Raw genomic sequence first — 22,296 nt, 5'->3', positions numbered from 1 at the left:
TATTTTTTGGTTGTTGGCTCTAAACAGAAACCTTGGAAAATTCTTTATACAAAAGGTGTCGGGCATTTTTTTCACTCGATTTCTTAATAAGAATTCAGTTAACATTGAATTTGCAGAAAAATAAGAATTTAGAATGTCGTTCAAGTCTTCATTTGCACAAAAAGCTACCATTTGTTGATCTAAAATGTGGAGGTGCAAATTATAGACCGATGGATTTTCTTGAAGAGTTAAGTCATATATCCTCCACATGATTTCTAATTCATCAAGCTTAATGGAATTGTTAAATTTGATCAATCTCTTGAGTACTTTGTTCAGAAATCAAATTGAAAGCAACACAATCATAACCTTTTTAGATGTACTTATATAGGTGTTTGACTACCTTGATTGTAGACCAAATATCTACATTGATATGACAATTGAATTTTAGAATGAGATATAGACTATGCAGAACGACCCAATAATTATTCATGTCTCTACCTCTAACCCTAGCAAACATTCCATCATCACAGCTTTTGTATTGTGAAAAAAATTCGATTCCAACAATCTTGTTAGATATAAAGTTTTTCGGATAGTGATTTTTGCATGTCATTTTTCTCATGCACATATTAATTGGGTTTAATATACGACAAGGACCATACATCATATGTAATGATTTATACAAACACAGTCTTTCATTTTTATTAGGTATTTTGCTGATACAATCTTATCACCTATAGTTTGAACAATTTGTATTTTAATTCTTCAAATTTTGTTCAAAAGATGCGTGCAATTAAATCATAGTGATTTATGCCTCCTCTTATGGTCTCTAGTTATCGATGGTTTCTTTCCAACTTAGATTACATATCACGGTTAAGAAAATCTCAGATTTTTCAAAACAATGTACTAAAGTCATCACTTTCATATATCATTTGCACTTCTGTTGGGCCCCCAATAAAAGAATAAGCAAATAATACACCTGCCAACTTTGGAACCATGACTCTATCCAACTAAAATACTATCGACGATACAATGATACACCTCAGATCAAATTTTTTGCTACTTATTACGAAAGTATTCCAATCTTAATATAAAAATCAACCACGAATTGTTGTAATAGACGGCCAGAAAAAAGCAGAATTGACTTATTATTTTCTCTTATTTGTAACTTATAACAATAGTATTCACGACATAAAACAACAGGTTGCTTCCTTTTTTTTATTCAAAATTATAGAAAGTTAAATGTAGTAATTAGAAAGTAATAAATTTGAAGCTTGAACACAAAATGCAATAATTCTAGCAATCATTATGACCTTGTTGCTCTCTTCTAAATGACTAATCTACTAGGCTGATTGTTGGGGTAAGTCAATGCTCTTGTTTAGGTATATGATAATTCTATTTCTTTCTCTTCCATTTGTATGCCTTGATGCCAACCAATATCACCGAAACAAAATAATAATGAATATTATAACGGATCATAACAACCAAAATGATACTTGGTTGAATGACAATGGTTTCAAGCTATCTAAAACATGGGCGTCTGCAAAAGCATTCGTGGCAATGTATAGTATTAAATGGGCTTTGAAAAATTAGATCAGCCACTAAGAGATATAATATCTTTCCATCCTAAGTGTGTTTGTTTTCTCACTTGGTTGAACCTAAGATTTCCCCTAAATATAAAACCAGGGACAAAGTTAAGAATTAAATTTGAAGTCAAGCAGCACTAGAATTTATTTTAAATGTAAATTTACAACTCTTTTACAATTCTACGTCAAGCATAGTGTAGTTATGTAAATATGAGTTCTTGTTAAAGCAAATTTAGTCTAACATTTCTTATGAGCTATTTAGAAAAAGTCCATCAAGATTTTTCGTTCATCCTCAATGGAAAACGTCTGGTCCAATCATAAACTACCACGTATCAACTTTAATTTCTTTTAAAGAAATTATAGGTCGTATGGCATATTGTACAAGAAAATACATGTTTGCTCCATTCACACTTTCACAATAAACCGTACCTCATTTCCATTAAAGAATCCAAGAGTCCAGAAATCTGACTAGCGACCAAAAAACCGAAAAATAAAAACATATACACCAGCAAGATGAATCCTAATTGCATGCTCCAATGAGAGAAAAAGTCCAACTCGACGTTCTCAATGACTCAAAACTAGATACAACGTTTATGATCTAAAATTACAACACAAACAGATCCATCTGGGATCCTGAAATGTACAAAAATATCTCTATAAGATCTCTAGTGCCAAGACGTCTCGTCTTCAAGGAAAATCAGATTTTAGGCTGATATTTTACCATCCAAGCCTGAGGTTGTCGCGCTTAGAATTGCAAAGCGGTACAGCAATTCCACGTTGGTGGAAGACATGAGCCTGACAATGCAATGGTGAGCAATACCAGCAGAAAAAACCTTCTCTCAAATCCCAACCCACTTCACCCATCTAAAAATCCGACCAACTCTGAAGGGCAACTCATAGTCTTTAATAACAGCAGGTTCCCTCCTTGCAGCATCTGGTTCAGACCAAACATATACCCCACGTTCCTGCCGACTACCAGGTACAGTGTTGTCCAGAATAACAGCCACCAGGAATGCAATCACCATGTGCAATGACAGTAATGTGTTCAGGACATAGTTCACCTGCACATAAACCATATAAACAAAAAGTTACCCGGATGTTAAGTGCACAATGGAATCAGTTTGCATTTCTGATATTCAATTATTTGAGAGTTATGGCGGGAGCAATATCCCACCAATTTGCAGTTTCACCAGGGGCCCGATATGCAAAGATAAAAAGTACAGCTTAACTTGTAGCATCAACTTCATGATGTTAATGCACAGCTAGCTCTTTACATCCACAACCATATAAACTCACAGAGAGAAAAAAAGGAGCCACCAACAGATGTCAAGATTGAGTGCAGAAAGATTGTACAGTGAGAAGTCAAATTTATGGAGCCAATCAATCAATTGCTTTAAAATATCCAGGCAGCTTCGCATGTAAAAGGTCAATTTTAATTTCTTGTCACAATCAAACTGACTGCCAGGACTGTAAATGAACCAGTCTGTTCAATAGCCCGCTCGTTTAGGCTCGAGTCGACTCGTTAGCTCGACTCAATTAAAACTCATTCATACATTGATAAATATATACATATACCTATGCATGTATATATGTATTAGCTAATAATATAAGCATACCACTTTTATAATTAAATATATAATATGTATTCTAATTACTTATGTCTATATAGTGAATATACTTCATAGGTATATTTTCTAATTTGTATAATAATTAGTCGATAAAATTGAATAATTTCATATACTTTTTTTTTATAAGTTTTAATAATTTCATATACTAGTATGTGGGAACCATATATGAAATAGATACATACTATTATATTAAGTGTATGTATTAATAATATATGTAGGCATATAATATATTGTTATTTTGGATAAATATCAACTAGTTAGATATTAATTATTTATAAACTTTTTAAAATTTTATAATTTAATAAAGGTTCTACTTGTTAGTTGTATAAATTCAATATTAGTTCTTTTTTTATTTATTTAATTTATTAATTATTCAATCTTATGCAAAAAAAAAAACAATTCAAGCTCGAACTTGAGCTCAGCTCGACTCGAATTCATTTGTAGGACAAGCTCGAGCTCGAGTTGAGAGTTTAGCTTATTGAGTCGAGCTCGAACAAAGAATTAAAAAAAAAATATCGAGCTCGAGTATTTTGAGTCGAGCTGAGCTATGCAAGCCAAAAACCGGCTTGATTACAACCCTACTGATTGCAACCATCTAGTTGTACACGATGGAAATATAGATGGATCGAAGGGAGGTAATATATGAATTGAACACAGCATTTTACTAGCATCCAATCGATATTGACATTGTAGCAAGCCATAAGACTAGGACTGAGCAAAAATCTAAAAATCCGACTCCGCACTGACTTCGCTCCGACTTTACTCCAATTCCGATAAGTCGGAGTCAAAGTTGAGTTTTTTTAACCAAAAAAGTCGGAGTCGAAGGTGACGATGTACCAACTCCAACTCTGACTCCAATATTGCACATATTTTATAAAAATATATGTATTTTTTATATATTAATCATATATACTTTAAATAACTATAACTGATATAGTTAATTAAATTCAATAATATACTAGTATGAGCAAATTATTACAAAATAATATGCTTACACTATAATATAAATAGACTAAATTGACTAATAATAGTTTAATATATGTAAACACCATACTATTAACTATTACTAACACGTAACACTAATGTCTACTAACAACTAATGCATAAACACTAATGTATAATAACATGTAATACTACTTATATAATAACTAATGTATGACAACATTTAATACTAATGTATTATGTATAAACACAAATATATAAATTTATAATAACATGTAATAAATAACTAAAGTATAATAACATGTACTAGTAATGTATAATAATCAATGCATAATAACATGTAATACTAATGTATAAATATTAGCATATAATAACATATAATACTAATGTATAATAACATTAATTTGTACAATGATTTATTTTTTCAATTTTGGTTATGTTTTAATAAAATTGAAATTGAAAAAAATGTTTTTTAAAAAAAAAAAAACTAAAATCTGGAAGCCCAAATCCGACTAGTGAGAGCCCAAGATTGTCAAATTGAAATTTCAAATGAGCTAAGAAAAAAAAACCCAATAAAAAAGTCCAAATCCGACTCCGAAGTTGGAGTCAAATCGGAGGCTATGCGAATCGGAGTTGGAGGTCGGATTTGTCGGAGTCAGAGGTAGGGCACTCCAACTCCAACATTGTTGGTGCTCGGCCCTAAATAAGACAGATGAGACAGACAGAATATTAGACGCACTTTCTTATTACAAAAAGGTAAGAAATAAGCATACCCCTCCATATTTGCTGCGGAAAGGCCCATGAGAAGCCACAACGTAAGGCTGAAAATAACTTGGGACAGAGAAGTTGCTATTAGGAGACATGTCATACTGCTGAAAGTAGGCTGGTACTGAAAGAGAGAAAAACAAAGATAATCCAACGATGATAATATTCCGTGAGCTTCCAGCCTCACTATAACGTAGATTTGACAAGCCCAAAGCTGTAAGCATCGCCCACATGAAGCACAATAAAGCAGCAACCATGACTTCAGGAATTGACGCTATAAAGCCTCCAACTTTACCTGTAAGGCATTAGGTACATACAGAGTAAACATTAGTTAATAACATGAGAAACAAGAAGCCTTATGTTGTATACTGTTGTAAACATCAATTAATTAGAATTTGTCACGGTAAGACCAAACAGTAGTTTCCCTAAACTGAATCTGTATTTCCATGTTGTTCAGGTGGTAATGGAGTCTTCAACTTATGTAATAGAGTCGATCCCCTAAGTTATTGAGCAGGGGTGTAGAATCAGATCCCAAAGATAGTAAGTCTTTTCTTTCGTATGAAAGGAAGTCTTTTTCAAAGATTCTATAGAGATTTATATATGAAATATGAAACTGAGACAGTTACCTTTCAGAAAATTATAATGATAGTGGAAATGCCTATGCTTTATTCTTCTGAAGGTGGGAGAAAAGATAAAACTAAAACTGATTAAATTATTAATCAAAATGAAAGTTTGAAACTTATGTAATTAACCTCTTTTGGTTAACTCGAGAAAAAAAAAATGAGATAGATCCATGAGACAAGGTCAAAAAGATCAGCAAATTTAAATCCCAGCAAACCCTAACCTCATATCCTCTTTCTTTCTCCCAAAAATACACAATATGATTAACAAGCATGATGATAATATAACAATTTGGTATACACAGCACACTTGATAATCCAAACATCCTAATTTAGAAAGATATTTCATAGCGTGCTATCTTTGCATATCATCTTTTTTATGACAAGAAATCCCAGAAACCCAGCAATCGCAACATGACTTTTACCAGGTTAAACCCCAATCCCGTGTAACGCATCCCCATTACACGGATCAAGTGAATCATTGGCTCTGCATATCATTCACTTTGTGGTATCAAAACTTTACATGACACCCCACCCACTGCTTTCATTATGTTGAAATTAACCTCGAACTAGCACTTGTTTGTGTCATTAGCTCAAAATCCAAATTAACAGAGTTGCTTGTATCATCCAAACCCAACAATCTGGGTTGAGTTGGGCTCAAGAAAACTGTTCACTTTCCAAACATCACTGTCATCGAACTTGAAATGACACTTTCTTTTATATTGGCACCGGGTGTTCAGGAACAACGTCCCGACTAGACCCAAGGGGTACACAAGCCTTCAGCAAGGAGTTTCCCGCAAGTACATCTCGGGTAATTCAAGGAGAAAAACCTCCAATCCGATAGCTCCTAAAGATTGTTTGCACCCAAGGGGATTTGAACCTTAGACCTGGGGAAGCATACCCCCAAGAGCCAACCCCTAGGGGTTAACTTGAAATGACAAATTAACCAGCATCTCCACAAAGCACTATCTGCTCTCCTATCCGTCCAACGAGAGGTGGAGGCAAACCTCCCTCAGGCACATTCTGAACTTCTAGACCTAGAGCCCCTAGTTTAGAAGCTGTCCAAAAGTATGCTGTCTCCCTGGCTTTTCATTTAGACCTACTTGACTTGCAATTTGATTATGAATGAAAGAAGACAAACTGGGCCATCACTGGAAAGACAAATGCAGGCCAAAGAAATGTGGCATATGAAATTTATAATAAAAAAGTTGCAGAGAAAATTCAGAGCATATGTGAGCCAAAATACACCCAAAGGAAAAAAAAATAAACACGTTGTGGGTACCACCAGTGCCTATACAGCTTAGAGTCTACATTCTATGATGTGCATATCTAAGAAGTTGCATCGTTGCGTACCAATGGCAGACGATCTCAAATTTAATTGCCATGTTGTCGTCAGTAGATTTTTGGAAACAAAAAACAAATACTCACCTACGAGGGATAAGACTATCAAAACACATGCGCCTAATTCCACTGTTCTGCGGCTTCCCATTTTGGTCACAGCAATAGTGTGTACATTTTCAGTAAGAGTGGTGGACCCCGTTCCTGTACCCCAAAGACCAGCCAAAACACTCGAAAGACCTTCCAGACCAATCCCTCGGCTAAGAACACCTGGGGTTGGAGGTCTTGATGCGACCAACAACGAAGATGCATGGTATGATCCGACCTAATCAGTTTAAAACAAAGAAAAACCCAAATAAGAATCAGGTGAAGCATACAATTCTTTTAGGCACATTAATAAGCAGATTTGTACAACAAAATGAAATAAAGTTGATAAAAATAAAAATTTAAATTGTACATGAATTCACGTGGGAAACTAAATGTGGCATGTTTGACTGAATCAGACATCAAGGGTATGTTCAAGGAAATTTTATAACAGCAAAAATCCATCTGAATCTAATCAACTAACCTAAGAACTCCACAGAATTTTGCAGAAAAAGCAGAGCCAACCACAATGTTGTGAAAGAAATGTCTAACGCTGTAATGGGACTAGTTTCATTGTCTACTGATTGAAAATCTTAAAATTAATAAATATGGCATCCTTAATAGGGAAGTCCTGAAGTCAGTGCAGATCAGATTTTTTAGGACAAAATTTGGTATTCATCATAACACTTCTTTTATAGAATAAAAAAGATCTATTTCCAAAATTTTAGATAATTATAATATGAAAACTTTCCTTGTCAGAGATAGTCCTATGCATTATTCCATTCATTATTTGTTGTTGCTAAGTCCAACAAATTCAATTTCAACAGTTTCGCCCATGTCATAACAAATGACAATTTTTTCAAGTGAAGAACAATACTCAGGCGTTAGTTTCTCAAGCAAGCCCCTTTGCTGGCAGGTCACAGCCAAATATTTAAGTGCACACCTTATAGATTTAGAGAAATAAACATACCACGTAAATAATTATGGGTGAATATTGTATGTCAATAATTAATCACCAAAAGATGTTTAATGGTGAACTTGGAGAAAATTGAAAAGAAGGTTAAATTGAACGAAAATTATAAACCCTGACTTCTTTAACCTTTTTGCTCCTTCCGGTTAGGTGTATGGATTATATACACTCTGTTTACCTAGAATTAATCTCACTTACCGAAAAAATTATAAATCTTCAAGAGGAAGTGTCAAGTTGTGATAAATGACAGAAAACTAACCGAATCGACTGATGAGATAATGGACACTGCACACATAACAAGAGCCATTTCCCAGTGGAAGACAGGAGTACCCCATTGTAATGGATAAGGAAACCTGAACCATGGGGAAGATTTTAATGCATGAGAAGTATCAACTCGACAATGTTTCATCCTTGAGAGATACTTTCTGCAGTGCTCAGATATCATATTCGAAGCAGGCACATTTACATCACAGCCTTTGTAACTATAAACTCCCACTTCAGTTAGAAGGAAAGCAGCTGCCCATGTGATTGCCAGGCCCAATGGAACCTGACAATAAAATAAGGATAACCGCATTACATTATAAGAAATGTGTGCTCTATTGTTTGTAAATATACAGTTGTATCAACAATCAGAAAGAAGACGAATAAAAAGATGAACTTGTAAAAGTAACTTACCGCATATATTAAAAATATACGATGACCAAAAACAGATATCTTACGAAGATACTGCAGAAAGTATGGAAACAACAAATTAGATGTTTCTGGCACAAAATCCAACCACAAAAGAAATGTCAGACATTTAACATGTTCAGTGAAAACGAAGATAAGCTAGATGATGTTACAAAACTGCTATAATTTAACATGAATCCACAGTAGTTCCACCATACTTACAAGAGAAAAAGTAATGACCAGTAATATCTGCACTGATCCAATCTCCAGACAGGTACCAACACGTGGGAAACCAAAGCTATAAAAAGAAAGTCCAACAGCAGCAACTGTTGGGGACACAACAACTGGATTGATCAACCTGAAAAGGGAAGGCCAATGAGCTGAAGTTGAGTTATTGGGTGTATCATACAAAAGGCCTCACAATTAATCCAAGAGAATATTATATTTGGCACTCAACACAAAAATCAGCTACACTTGTAGCAAACCACCACTCATGCTGTATGGTTTAGTATAATAACATCTAAATGCTACAACCACATTAATGACTCATGCAAATTCATCCAAATTAATACACATACTTGGGATCAGTTATTTATCAAAAAAAAAAAAAATACTTGGGGTCTCTTTGTTAAATGGAAAATTCAGATTATTATGCTACATTCTCCGGTGTATAGCTTGCTGGAAGATTTAGTGAGCAACTGAGCACGATATAATTCCAGAAAATAGCCTCCCTCATTCCACATGTCCAGGACTCGACCCCGCCCCCCCCCCCCCCAAAAAAAACACAAAAAAAAAAAAAAACACGGTAAAGATCAGCAATGAAATATACAAGTACACAAATCATTTTCTTTAGAATGTTGTCCGCTGAGAATATGTTTGCCAAAAAGTTATCTTCCACAAGACAAACCACATCTTAGATTAATTAAAGAGATGAGGAAACTAAAGCACAAATGCACAATAAGATCAGAGAGAATCACAGCAATCACTATTCTGAAAATAAGCTTTTGAGCAAATCAGCAAGCCAAGCCAACAAGTGATCCCTACAGAAAGAAACTTTAGTTTCAATATATTAGATCAAAACCACAAAACATAATTTCAAAACTTACCATCCAAATCTTACTAATAATGATTTATTTTAAGGATTATTGGCAGGGTTGATTTCACTGCCCCAACGGATATCAGTTCAATGGAGTCTAAACTTTCTCAGTCAAAATAACTCATATTTAAGGCTGTTTGGAGACATCACACAGGTTAGCTGGCCTCAAAGGGTCAACTTTGACAAACAATGGCCAATGCATTCTTAAGAGTTTTATAGACTAAAACACCCGTCAAGGTGCAGCCTAGCAGCCAAAGTGCAAGCATGCAATGAGATGTAGATTCAAACATTTTGGGTTCAATTTTGCATTATAAGTTCTCATGGTTACCTAATGTAAGCTTCTGGATGGTGGGGCCATATATCTGGAGTTTCCTCCTAGAGGTGTTAACCATTAAGGGCCCTGCCTTGGTGAGGTTTCACGTAAAAAAAAAAAAAAAACGGAGATTCAAACATTTTCTTGAGTTAATTTTGATTATTGATGGCACATATGCCCTCATATGATTCTTTCTCTCCCATTCTTTTTTCTTACTCAACCATTCTACCACACTTTAATATTGCTTCTTACAGCCCCAGAACAGCCACAAATCTTATCCATTCTTCTCCCTTTTCAAACCCAAGTCACACCCCTTGAAAAATCCAAAGTTCTCACAACTTTTTGGGTAAGAAATAATCCATCACATCAAATCTAAATTCCTCCAAACAGCTTTTCCCATAAAATTTCAGCAACCAGCAGTCTTCAAGTTCCAACGCCGTTTGTCTTTATACTTTTTTTTTTTTGTTTATAAGTAACCATTTTTCTTTATGCTTAATCCTTTCACAACCTTATTCAATCAATAAACCCTAAACCACTCCCTCTAGAGTCCCTAGCCCAAATCCTACAGGCTACAACCAACCATATTCTATTGCAGGTAGGTTTCTCAATACATTACCCAAATCACCCAATTCCAATAGCAAGGACCCCAAGTTGGCATGAACATAAAATGAATCAAACCCAAAGCAATCAAACTAAACGTACTGAAGCAGCAAAACTTTTGACCCCTAAGTTGACTAAAGCCAACCGACAGAGGCCTAGTCCACAAATTCAACAAGTCAAAAACCTAGGAAAAGAAAAGCCCTAAAAGTAACTATGTTGTAAGCAGTTTCTCTGCTAGATTATTTTCATTTTTTTTTTTTTTATTGGCACTAGGTGTCCAGAACAAAGTCAGACTAATCGTGGGGGTGCACAGGCCATTGGCAAGGAGTTTCCTGCAAGAGCACCTTGGGTAAGTCAAGGAAAAATTCCCCTACGATGGCCTCAAGAAATTTTTTGCACCCAAGGTTTCAAACCTTAGACCTAGAGGGAGCATACCACAAAGACCAAGGCTCTTACTACTTGAGCCAACCCCCAAGGGTTTAGTCTCTCTGGTAGATTAATTATGAATGTATGTTATTAACTCAAACCCTAAGTAGAACAAGTTAATTATTATAGGCCTGACATTCATGAGATTTGATAAATGCTGAGATCTTTTTTTTTATACGTAAGAAGTAAATTATATTGATATGAGTGAAATAGGCATAGCCCATGTACACTCAATTATATTCTTTAATCATTTAAATTATATTCTTTAACACTCACTTATGTGCGAGGCCAAAAGTAACAAGGACCCACTAAGTAGGAAAGGAATTTGATATTTTAATTGAGAGGTAGAGCAAATTAAGGGTTCAAATTCAGGATCCCCGCTCTGGTACAATATTAAATCACCAATCATGCCAAAATATTAAAGTGATGGGAATAGAAAATTTCACCATTTAAATTATATTTTCTAACAAGATCCATAGATGATTAGTTTGTATTAATTGGGCTTTCGTCATGGCATGCAAATATAAGTGATTCATTAATATTGTTGCTCGCCTACTCTTTTTAAGCAACAGAAAGACTAGATACCCTTTCAATTTAATATTTGGGATACATACAAGTTATAATTTGTTTCATAACTCACCTCTTTCTACTAGTTTGTTCCACAGCTCACCTACATGCTTCTAGTTTAAAGTTCAAATCCCGATTGCAGTTACCAAAAAGATAAAGTTCAAAATAATTAGTTTCAGAAATCACCATGTTCTAGGCATGTGTTGGGAAGCCACAAAGGACATATTCATACTTTGGCATTTTGCAATAAAGTTTTCAATTTTTCTGTGGATTCGTTGCTTGATCTAACTTTTGGCATATTTCAATTTACGCATTTTGGCCTAACAAATATTTTAGTTAAACACATTGTTATGATATGTTTTCTTCTAGTTTTATTTGGATGATTTCTTGAAGTTGGATTGAGCAAATTATTCAAAGGAAAATTAAAAAGTTTGGTTGAACAGCCGATTGGGACTACCTGAAGGGCGCATAAGCCATCAGTTCATTGGTCAGCCAATCTTAAGCTACAACTGGGTCAACTTCTCTAATGTTCATTGGAAGGGTGAGCAGCTTTCCCTGAGGCAACCAAGAAGTTGCATCGGGGCTGCAGCCTATCAGACCAATCAATTTTGTCCTTTTTCTTGGATGGGAAGGGAAGTGAATGGGAAAAACTATAAATTTAGATTCAAATGGGTGTTATACCGCATTTGTTAACTCAATATAATATATGTCATAAGGTCAAAATAATCGAATATATGAATGTATCATATTCTAATAAATAATGAATGGCACGACTCACAACTTTAAGCAATCTGCTTATCAATACATCAATTAGAGCAACTTATCCAATCCCCCTTCATGCTTCCAAAATTGACTGATTCTAATTTGATAAGTGGAATGTGAAGCACTTGATAATAATGAATTTGGAATATGAAGAGCATAAAGATGATGGAATCAAACCTCGATAATACAGACATCAGTCCGCTATATCCAAGTAATGCTTGAAAAGCTGAAGCTATTATTATGGCGCCCTGTAGCTCCTTCATAATGTGCTTGAATTTCTACATGTAAAATGATTCTCTCAAGTGTATCAAAAACTCAATAGAATAAAAGAGCTCGATATATATATCCATATTTTTTTAACTTTTTTACGGGTTTTTTTATATATTTGCAAGCCATATCTCCATACTTTTAGTGTTAATAAAGGAATAGTATATAAAACATTAGATATTAAGGAATAATTGGCTTCTGATTGTAAGTCTATATATCACAGGTGATTATTATTCCTAAACGCTCTCATGGAACCTTAGTGCAGAAGAATGCTTGCAAAGCATATGTATTAAATTGTTGACCAAAGGTAGTTAGAGAGCATTGTAAAGATTTGAGTGCAAACAATTAGTTTACACCCTCTAAATAAGTGTCAAACGAAGAGTTTTAGAAAATTTTGCTACTGATTAGTTCTTAACAGTTTCTGCATTTCTCTTTTTACCTTTTCAGACAACACTTTGGAAACTTTACCATATGTTACAGACCACAAAACAGTAAGAGTTGGCAGATAGGATCAACTGAGAGAGAGAGAAAGAGAGAGAGAGAGAGAATTCTCTGATACAGCTACCACTCTCTTCTTTCCTTGTTTTAGAAGGCTGTTTTCATAACTGACTGAAATATAAAGATTATCTGTCTTTGCCTGTTCAATCATTACTTCTCTTAGCAACTACTGACAGATGTAATAATATCCAAGTTGCACTATCAGGTTCTAAAACAGTATGATCTCAACAGCTTACTAAAGCGTTGGAATCAGGCCAATTATAAATTAGCAGTAGCATTTCTTTTGAGAGCTCCTCAAAATATTAAGAAACAAGCTAAGCAAACGTTCTGTGCGATAGCAGAACATATTTAAGCTTTATGCTTGTTAAGGTATCACATATACTTACCAATAAAAAAAGAAAGGTATCCAATATACTTTCCAAAAATTGAGGTATCCCATATCCTTTACGATTCAACTAGATGATTTTATGAAAGCATATTATATCCATCAGTCCATTCTATAATGTAAAGACATGTAAACATACATGCGTGTTTTCACCCACACGCAAGTAAGGTACAATACCCAACTCTTTTTCTGTATTGTGTATAGCTCAACAATGTAACAGGAATGAACCGTGAAAACACAAATGGGAAGTCACTAACATGTATTTGAACCATAACAAAGAGGAGCTTACATTTTCGTTGAGTCCTTGAAACTCTGGGGAGTTGATGATTGCCAATGCTGGTGCCAGGAAAACAAACGATGGACCCTGTATCAGCGGCAATCTTGACCCGAAAGACGTATGCAAAAGTGTAGTCACCCCCGAAACAAAGAGGACTGTTGATACCACGTTTGCAGTATCCTCCTAAACACACTAAATCCAATTAGACCAAGATAACCAGAACATTGTTTTTTTAATTACTAAACAAATCAGTCATACATAAAATTCCAATAAGAAAATAATTACACTACTCACATAAGTTCCACCCATTGCGGGTACAATGACGAGCGGGATGAGAATCAACGAACCCAACATCGAAGTAAAATGTTGGAACCCGTATAGACCAATTGGAACTGAAAATTTACAGGGATAAAAATAAGCATAAACATTTTCAAAAAAAAAAAAAAACAACTTACATGTAACTATAACCAATGAAGCCCAAAAAAGAAAGAAAAAATCGTCTTGAATTATTTTGTTTAAAATCTCAAAGTATCTAAGTTTTTTTTTGATAAATAAAAAATCTCAAAGTATCTAAGTACCACAGCGAAACAACAAGAACCCCAACCATCATTCAAGAAAAGCATAATCCATTTCGAATTATTAATAAAATAACTGAACTCGAAATAAAAAAAACACATTCTTTCAATAAATTATATTATAAATAGTACCAGACAAGTAAACAAGTGGGAAACTCACCAAGACCAGGTGTATCTCTGAGCTCATACTTCATATGCATGTGCCTACCCACAAACCCATCATCATCATCCACATTCTGTGGCAAGACATCCACCACTGCATCGCTCCTCACGGGCCTACTTGACGGCTGCTCCGCGGGCCCGCCCTGGGCCTGCCCGTTGGTTCCCGAAATCTTCGGCGGCCCATCAGAGTCCCTCCGTTTCTTCACCGTCCGATCCTTATCCGTCTGTGGCTGCGAGAGCGGCAGCGTCTGCGGAACAACCTTCTCGCCCTCCCGCTCACCGTTCACGGCCCTAACCCGACCCATATCGAGATCCGGCTGAGCCGGGTCGGTCTCTCTGGGCTTCTGCGGGGGCGGCGGAGCTATCACCTGGCCCGAATCGCTGGCATTGGTCTCACCGGAGAACTTGGGCTTGAAACCAGTCCGCTTGGCCCACGAAGAAGGCGGCATTGCCGAGGACTCCGGAGCCGGAGGCCACGGACCCGGACGCTGCGGTGGTTTCGGGTCAGAGTTCGACATCCTCACAACAACACCAACAACGAGAACCAAAAAAAAAAAAAAAATCAGTAGTATCGCATGGCTTAAACAAAGCGTATACAGATCTGATCTCTACGGTCAGTGCCTCGAGTCACTGCACAAAGTTCAAGAAATGAAGTTCCAAGATCTTCCCCGACCTAGAGCTAGAGAGAGAGAGAGAGAGAGAGATAAATGAGCTGTGAGAGTGAGTGCAGAGAGAGAGAGAGTGAGAGTGGGGTTAGGGAGACACTGAGGTAAAAGCCAAAAGGAAGACAACAAAGGTAGCGGTGGAGGAGCAAATGCTAAAACCGCGTTTTTATTATTTTATTTCTTTAATTTCACACTGTCTTTGTCTCTTCTTTTTCAAGGCATTTAATATTAATATATATCGGTCACTTTTTCCCGAAATAATTGGACGTGGATATCATAGGAAATGTAAAGAAAAATAATAATAATTCTGTTTTTATCTTATTGCTCTACGTTAATATTGTAGGAATTGTTTGGTTAATAAGTTGAAATAAGATGAATTGAGATAAAATTTGATAATTAAATAAAATAATATAAAAATATTATTTTTTAATAATATTATTATTTTAAGATTTAAAAAAATTAAATTATCTATTATATTTTATATAAAATTTTAAAAAAATTATAATAATGATATGAGATAAGGCAAAATATATCCTAACGGTAAATGAAATAAGCAATAAGTTATTTAATAAATGCATGATACATTGATATGGACTTAAAAAATATTTTTTGTACTCTTGAAATATAGAGAAATGCTACAATTATAAAAAAAAATTATAAAATAAATTCATCAATTGATATAATTTAATATTTTATAATAAAATTAATTTTATATTCTATCGTATTACATTAAATAATTCTATCTTACTAGGTTAAAATATTGGCCTAAGCAAGATAATTCTTAAGTGAGATGCACTTAATGTTGTCAAATGGGAAAGGTGAACATTGGGGTCAATCTTGTTTGAAAGTATCATATGTGAAGAAGAGTCTTAGCAAGTCAAGAGTAGTGGCAGTGAATCACACCAAGAGGGCTACCAACTAGGTGGCTCATTGTCTAGCTAAGAAGGCTTTTGATATAGATAATGTACTTATTGAGTTTGAGGAAATCCCAAATTTTATTGCTACTCTTGGTATAGAGTTTTTCATAGCAATAAAGTTAAAGCCTCCTTTCAAATAAATAAATCACATCATTTTGCAAGTTTAATTTTTTTTTAATTTTTTTATGATTAAAATATTTTTTTAAAATATAAGTTCTGCACACTTTCTTTGAAATTAATAAAAATTTCAACTTTTTAATAGTAGGGTCTTACGATCTTTTTAAAAAGATATGTAAAATTTGTACATCTTAAAATTATATATAACATTATTATATTATCTTAAACTATTAAAATGACACTTTATACTTCAATTAAATTATAATGTTACATAACACAATCTTAACCATAAGATGTTATTGAAGTTATAAAGTATTAATTTTTAAATTTTTATCATTATAATTTTTTTAAATTTTTATATAAAATATAATAAATTATTCAATTTTTTAATTTTTAAAATAATAATAATATTAAAAACTAATATTTTATTTAATTTTTAAATTTTATCTAAAATCATATAATCTTATTCTACCATCCAAACTACTATCCAAACGGTGAAATAATCAAATAAAAGGAGAGCTGGAGCTTATATATTTGAAGGATTTCTCCGAAAACATGCTTTCGGGGGATAAAATAATTAATTCTGAAAGGCTGACTTTAGACACCTTTGAAAATGACATTATATATCATTTTGTTTTGGACACCGTTTGAAATTTGAAATCACCCAACTAACTTCCACCTCTCTTCAAGAAAATTTAAGACATCAATCCTCATCCAAATAAATAAAAACGAAAAATATAAAATTTATTTATTAAATTTTTTTAATTTTTAATTTTAAATATTATTTATAATTTTTAACCTATTAATAACTGATAAATAGAGAAATAAGTTTTTTAATAAATATTTTTTAAAAAATTAAGCAAGGCTAGCATGCATATGTAGTTTGAAAAGACTGATAGCTGAATCCCTGCTTTCTTCAAGTTTGTTAAAGTATGTCGCCATCAATTTTCCCGGTAGTTATTTGGTCTATATGATAAACCAGCTGGCTAGCAATCTCTTCACGAGAGGATAGCTATAAGCCTAGAACTTCTTTGAAAATAATGAGATTTCAAAAAGAGTGAATGAGAAGGCTTTCTTGATTTCTTTTCGAAGAGTGAATGAGAAGATTTAGCTAAACTTACAATAAAATTCAGATTATATAAACATTTTTTATATTTTAAAATTATATTATGTCAAAAAATTATAAAATTATTATTAAAAGAGTTTAAAATCAATTGAAATGAGCTGAAATTTGAAAAAAATTAAAATGAAGATGTATAGTGCGGATACTGTATCGAAATAGAAAAATCCTAACCAAAAGGGATAGAATTCAAAACTATGGGAAAAACATCTAAGAACCATGATGGTTGCTTGCATGGAGATGTGATTATTCAACTTAATTAGAAGTAATAATATTCTATCATAAACTAAATAAGGCATATTGTCTTTCTCCTCCTTGATGCATTGATTAATGCATAGCCATCTTGTTGACTGCCATACCATACTATGTCATGTCATTTTCTTTAGGTGTAAGTCGATATAAAACTCTCCAAAATATATATATATATATATATATATATATATACATGTAAGTTGGAGAACATAATCCTACACAATCGACATGGCATGATTTAATTTATAAGATAATGTAATTGTAAATTTTCTTTTCTAACTATATCATATCATGACAAATAGTATAAAAGATATATGAAAATGTTTTAGCCATAAAGAAATTATATAAGAATAAATTTATAAACTGATGTGACTTTATGTAATATATCAGATTATAAAATTACTTTTATTATAAAGTATATATCTAATAGATTTTATAAAATTACATCAATTTATGAGTTTAATTTATATAATTTATTTATATCTGTAACAATTCTAAAAAAATATATCATCCACATATTTATCTGTAATGACCCTTATATTACATGAGTTTCTAGCGGAACCAATGCCGACCTAATGCCTATCTACATAAATGTCACATTCCTCTATCATAGCCTTGGTTTAGTCTATCACTAGTGGGTACCTCTCCAATTCCGTTTGTGTAGACTCTAAACCTAAAAAGGGGGAAAACAAACAAAAAATACTTTGCCACTCACAAGATTAAATGTAACCTGATTGTCTATGCAGTAATTTCCCTTTTTTTAGAATACATAATATGTCCCAATATAGGCCAAAATATGTCCAATATTGCCTATGGTGACTTACTATATATAGTACTTCAGACTATTTTCATCAATGATTTCCTGAATAATCAATGTGATAAAATATCAACACAAACATCTTTACATGGTTTCTCCTCAAACTCCAAAACACAAATGAAATAAATTTAAGTTTTTAAATATATTTAATTTATATGATAATATATTATAGAACTCTTAACAAAATTTATGAGTGTACAAAAACCGTTAAATCCGACCGTAGCTACCTTAGATAGCCACAGAATATGGAATCAGTCGAAAGGTATAGAGTCAGTTGGCTAACGATAGAATTATGTCAAAACTGCCATCATTTTACACGTATTGTTTAGGATAAAAAAAAAAATTAGCCAAATGGCCTCATTTTAATTTAGGTTTAATACTCCCATTCTCTCTCTCTCTCTCTCTCTCTCTCTCTCTCTCTCTCTCTCATCACGACGCCAAGCAATCTATCTCTTATAGCACGATCGCAACTCGCCAACTTGCACTTCCATTTCTAAGTTTCGAAGCATTCACAACGACAAAGGAACACTAATAACCGACTAGAATTACGTTGAAACCGATGTGGCCAATTTTCTCCCCTTTTATCGGCCACCTTTTCACCCCTAACAAAATCTCTCATTTGTTCCCTCCTTAATCACTTATATTTATTTTTAGGAAAAGTATAGTTGTAAACACAATTGTGTACTAATCTGTGCATTAATGTGATGTGATTGATCAAAAAGTAGATTTTATTGAAAACTGTGTTAATTTAAATTTTAAGTATGAATAAATCAGTATTAATACACAGATTAGTGCGTGACTATATTTGTATGTAGCAAAACTCTTATTTTTAATTCTTATTGCATATGTTTAAATAATTTAAATGCTTAAAAGTTGTGTATTACTTTTGAAAAATGATAATAATTATTAGCAAATAAATAGTAAATAATACATACCTGAAATATGTGATGAAGACCCAACGCATGCACTTTGAACAATTATGAAATTCCAAGTTGCTATAGTGCATGATGGTTGAGGTAGTGCACATTTGACACGTGGATAAATAGACAAATGCCATGATGGAGGCTGACTTCACAACCATAAGAGGGGAAGCAACCGTTAAAAATTTGACTTGTGTACATTTTTACCAAACAGCTAGCCGTTTGAAGAAGAAAGTGACGTGTTTGAAACTTTGGTGTAAAACCAAAATAATATTGCCGTATCTTATAAGCTGTGTCCTCAATCAGTCAGATCATTTTGAAATTTTTCATGAAACAATAGGCCACATCAATTGAAATTAATTTCACCTACCTACGTAGCTTGGGTGTAATTACTGACTTTTGCTAATTACAATCCAGTGTGTAAGATCTCGATGTTAAATTGAGTTGAGATGAATTAAATTTTTTATAAATAATAATGAGTTAAAATAGTAAAATGAGTTTTGTGGAGTTCACTTAATATGAGTTTAAATGTATTTAGATGTTAAGATGAGTTTAGATATATTTATAGAAAGTTAAAAAAATGTTATGGGTCCCGCGTCTAAAAAGGTATTGAGCTGAAAAATATTATGAGTCCTATGTGTAAAGAAGTTTTGAGTTGAGAAGAGTTTAGTAATTTGAGAGTTGAGTATTTGGATATTAAACTCAATTTAAAATTAGATTGAACTAAGTTAATTTCAATTGAGTCCAAATTTTCAACGCATCCTAAACGTAAATTTATTATAAGATCTATTACCGTTATAAACTGATTTAGTAAGATCTGAATTATACATCCTATCAGAAGACTCCAACTAAGTTAATAATTATTAGAGATGGAAATTAACTTTTGAATACTAAATTACAACTCATTTATGGCTTAGCACTTTAAACTATCAATTTTATTATATTCTATTGTTAAGTTACATATTAAAAGTTATTATTTTATGTGAACAATAAACTATTATTGTTAATGTGAAGGGGTTTACATGAAGGGAAACACTCATAAGAAAGTTTGGGAATCCTTAGCATATATATTTGCTTCTCACTCCAGGTCACAAGTTGCTCCAATCTAGTGCATGCCAGTTGTAAAGTCTTCATCTAGAATCCAAGTCATGTTTTGAGTACTTAAATTTTGCCATATTGTTGGCTAATTAGACTGCTGATGTGGAACACTAATTGAGGATGATTATTTGATTTCATTAGCTGTGAGTGGCCAAAACCCATCATTTAATCCATTTGTTACCTCCATCTTCTTTGCTATTCCAGATCACACTCTTTCTTTTGCTAATTTTCAAGCAGAGTTGCATAGCTATTATCAAATGTTGGTTGAAAGTGTGACCTATATATATATATAAATGACGTGACTTAAAGCTGTACTTTAGATTGTAAAAGTACTTTAATCTTAAATTAGATATAACGAATTATAACCCACATTAATTTATAAATTTATTTTTATATAATTCTCTTTTATGTCAGACTCAATCCAAACCTCATAATTCTAGTTGTCAGCCAAAGTAGCAGCTTACAACTCAAACAATCCATCTCAGTCTGGATAATATTGCCCTCCTCCAGATAATTCATCTCAACGATCATGTCCAATTTGTGGTAGGTCTAGTCATCAAGCATTGTGTTTTACAACACTCTTGGCTCAATCAAAAGCAACTTAAGAGTGTCAACAATGGAGTGATAATTCTAGGGCTAATGCTCACATTGATGTTGCATTGGAGAATCTGACACGTCAACAACCTTTTGAGAAAATATATCTGTAACTGTGAATTATGCAACTGCCATATAATCGTTTTTAAAAAAGTGAATAAAACATGAAACATACGTGAAAAAATTAATTTTTTAATAATAGACTTTACTTTTTTTCAAAACGATTTTACGGTGTTTACACATTGCATTGTTATATGTAAAACTACTCTTTTATTAATAGCAATGAGGAAGTGGTTATGGATTGCAGATAACAAATATTGTTTGTACAACCTCAACTATTTTTTTTTTCTTAATTTCAATTGGATAATGTGTGTCTGTCTTGCATTGTTCCGCTTATCTAATAATTTGTTTTGGGACTCAATGGATTAATCCATTAATTATTCATTGAGATCAGTTTTGGGATCAAACTTCTAGTACAATTTTTGGATGCCGGTAGCTGTATGTTGGTTTTGGGCTTGGGTTGCCTAAACGAGAAGTATCAAAGTTGTGAGGCTCGCCAGGCATCTCTCACGAGGGAGATCTTCGATGCTCATGTTTGAGAGATGAATGAGACAAATGCACATAAAATGATATGGATCCAGCCTATGGAGAGCTTATCGTCAAGAAGAGACTAGACAAAGAAAAAGTAAAATAAGAAAAATATAAGAAGAGAACAATATAGAACCAAGAGACAAAGTAAGGAATAGATAAAGTTAAGAGAAGTGACTCGTGTATAAATAAATAAAGACGACATAAGACAAATATGACTCAACTATTAAAAAAAGAAAAAAAGAACATATATAATAGTGATGAGCGCATTGCTTGGAGCTTCCCGGTAGGTGAGCTACTTTTTTGGGATTTGATAACTTGGCACATACTAATTGCCACATGTCACTTGCAAACTGGTTATGATGCCATGCCACCTTAAAAATTTTTATTTTATCAAGAATTTCTACAAATTCCGACTAAGGTAATGGCATCTTTCGAGTAGGTGATCAATTTGATTCTTAGGTCCTGCTAATAATCTTTGAAAATTCTTGATCCTATGAAGCCTCCTTTGGTTTGAAATTAGTGAATTAAATTGATCAATGGTTCAAGTATAATCCTATTTTGGCATTGAATGTTCCACATTTCACCTTTTATCGTCATTAATGTTCTCTTTAATGGGGCATCAAGCTCTCGTGACTTCTCACACTTATTGAATAATATTCCGAGTCCGATCTTGATTAATACTTTGATTTGCTTCGGTTT

The 22,296-nt window shown here is 33.3% G+C and overlaps 1 protein-coding gene across 1 annotated transcript; it reads right to left on the bottom strand.

Annotated features, from left to right (window-relative positions):
• Nucleotides 1-1,973: 1,973 nt before the first annotated feature.
• On the bottom strand, nt 1,974-15,295 carry LOC122291854 (nucleobase-ascorbate transporter 12). The gene is made up of 10 exons (XM_043099872.1): nt 14,505-15,295; nt 14,064-14,161; nt 13,782-13,952; nt 12,520-12,620; nt 8,801-8,936; nt 8,585-8,635; nt 8,169-8,456; nt 6,946-7,180; nt 4,906-5,192; nt 1,974-2,623 (listed from the first exon to the last, which is right to left on the bottom strand). The coding sequence occupies exons 1-10, from the start codon at nt 15,022-15,024 to the stop codon at nt 2,402-2,404; spliced, it is 2,109 nt and encodes a 702-aa protein (XP_042955806.1). The 5' UTR covers nt 15,025-15,295; the 3' UTR covers nt 1,974-2,401.
• Between the last annotated feature and the right edge of the window lie 7,001 nt (nt 15,296-22,296).

The sequence above is a fragment of the Carya illinoinensis genome, chromosome 13 (assembly GCF_018687715.1).
Source record: "Carya illinoinensis cultivar Pawnee chromosome 13, C.illinoinensisPawnee_v1, whole genome shotgun sequence".
NCBI classification, from domain to species: Eukaryota; Viridiplantae; Streptophyta; class Magnoliopsida; order Fagales; family Juglandaceae; genus Carya; species Carya illinoinensis.
Note: the sequence above shows the minus strand (reverse complement) of the source record. Positions and strands in the feature narration are given on the sequence as shown.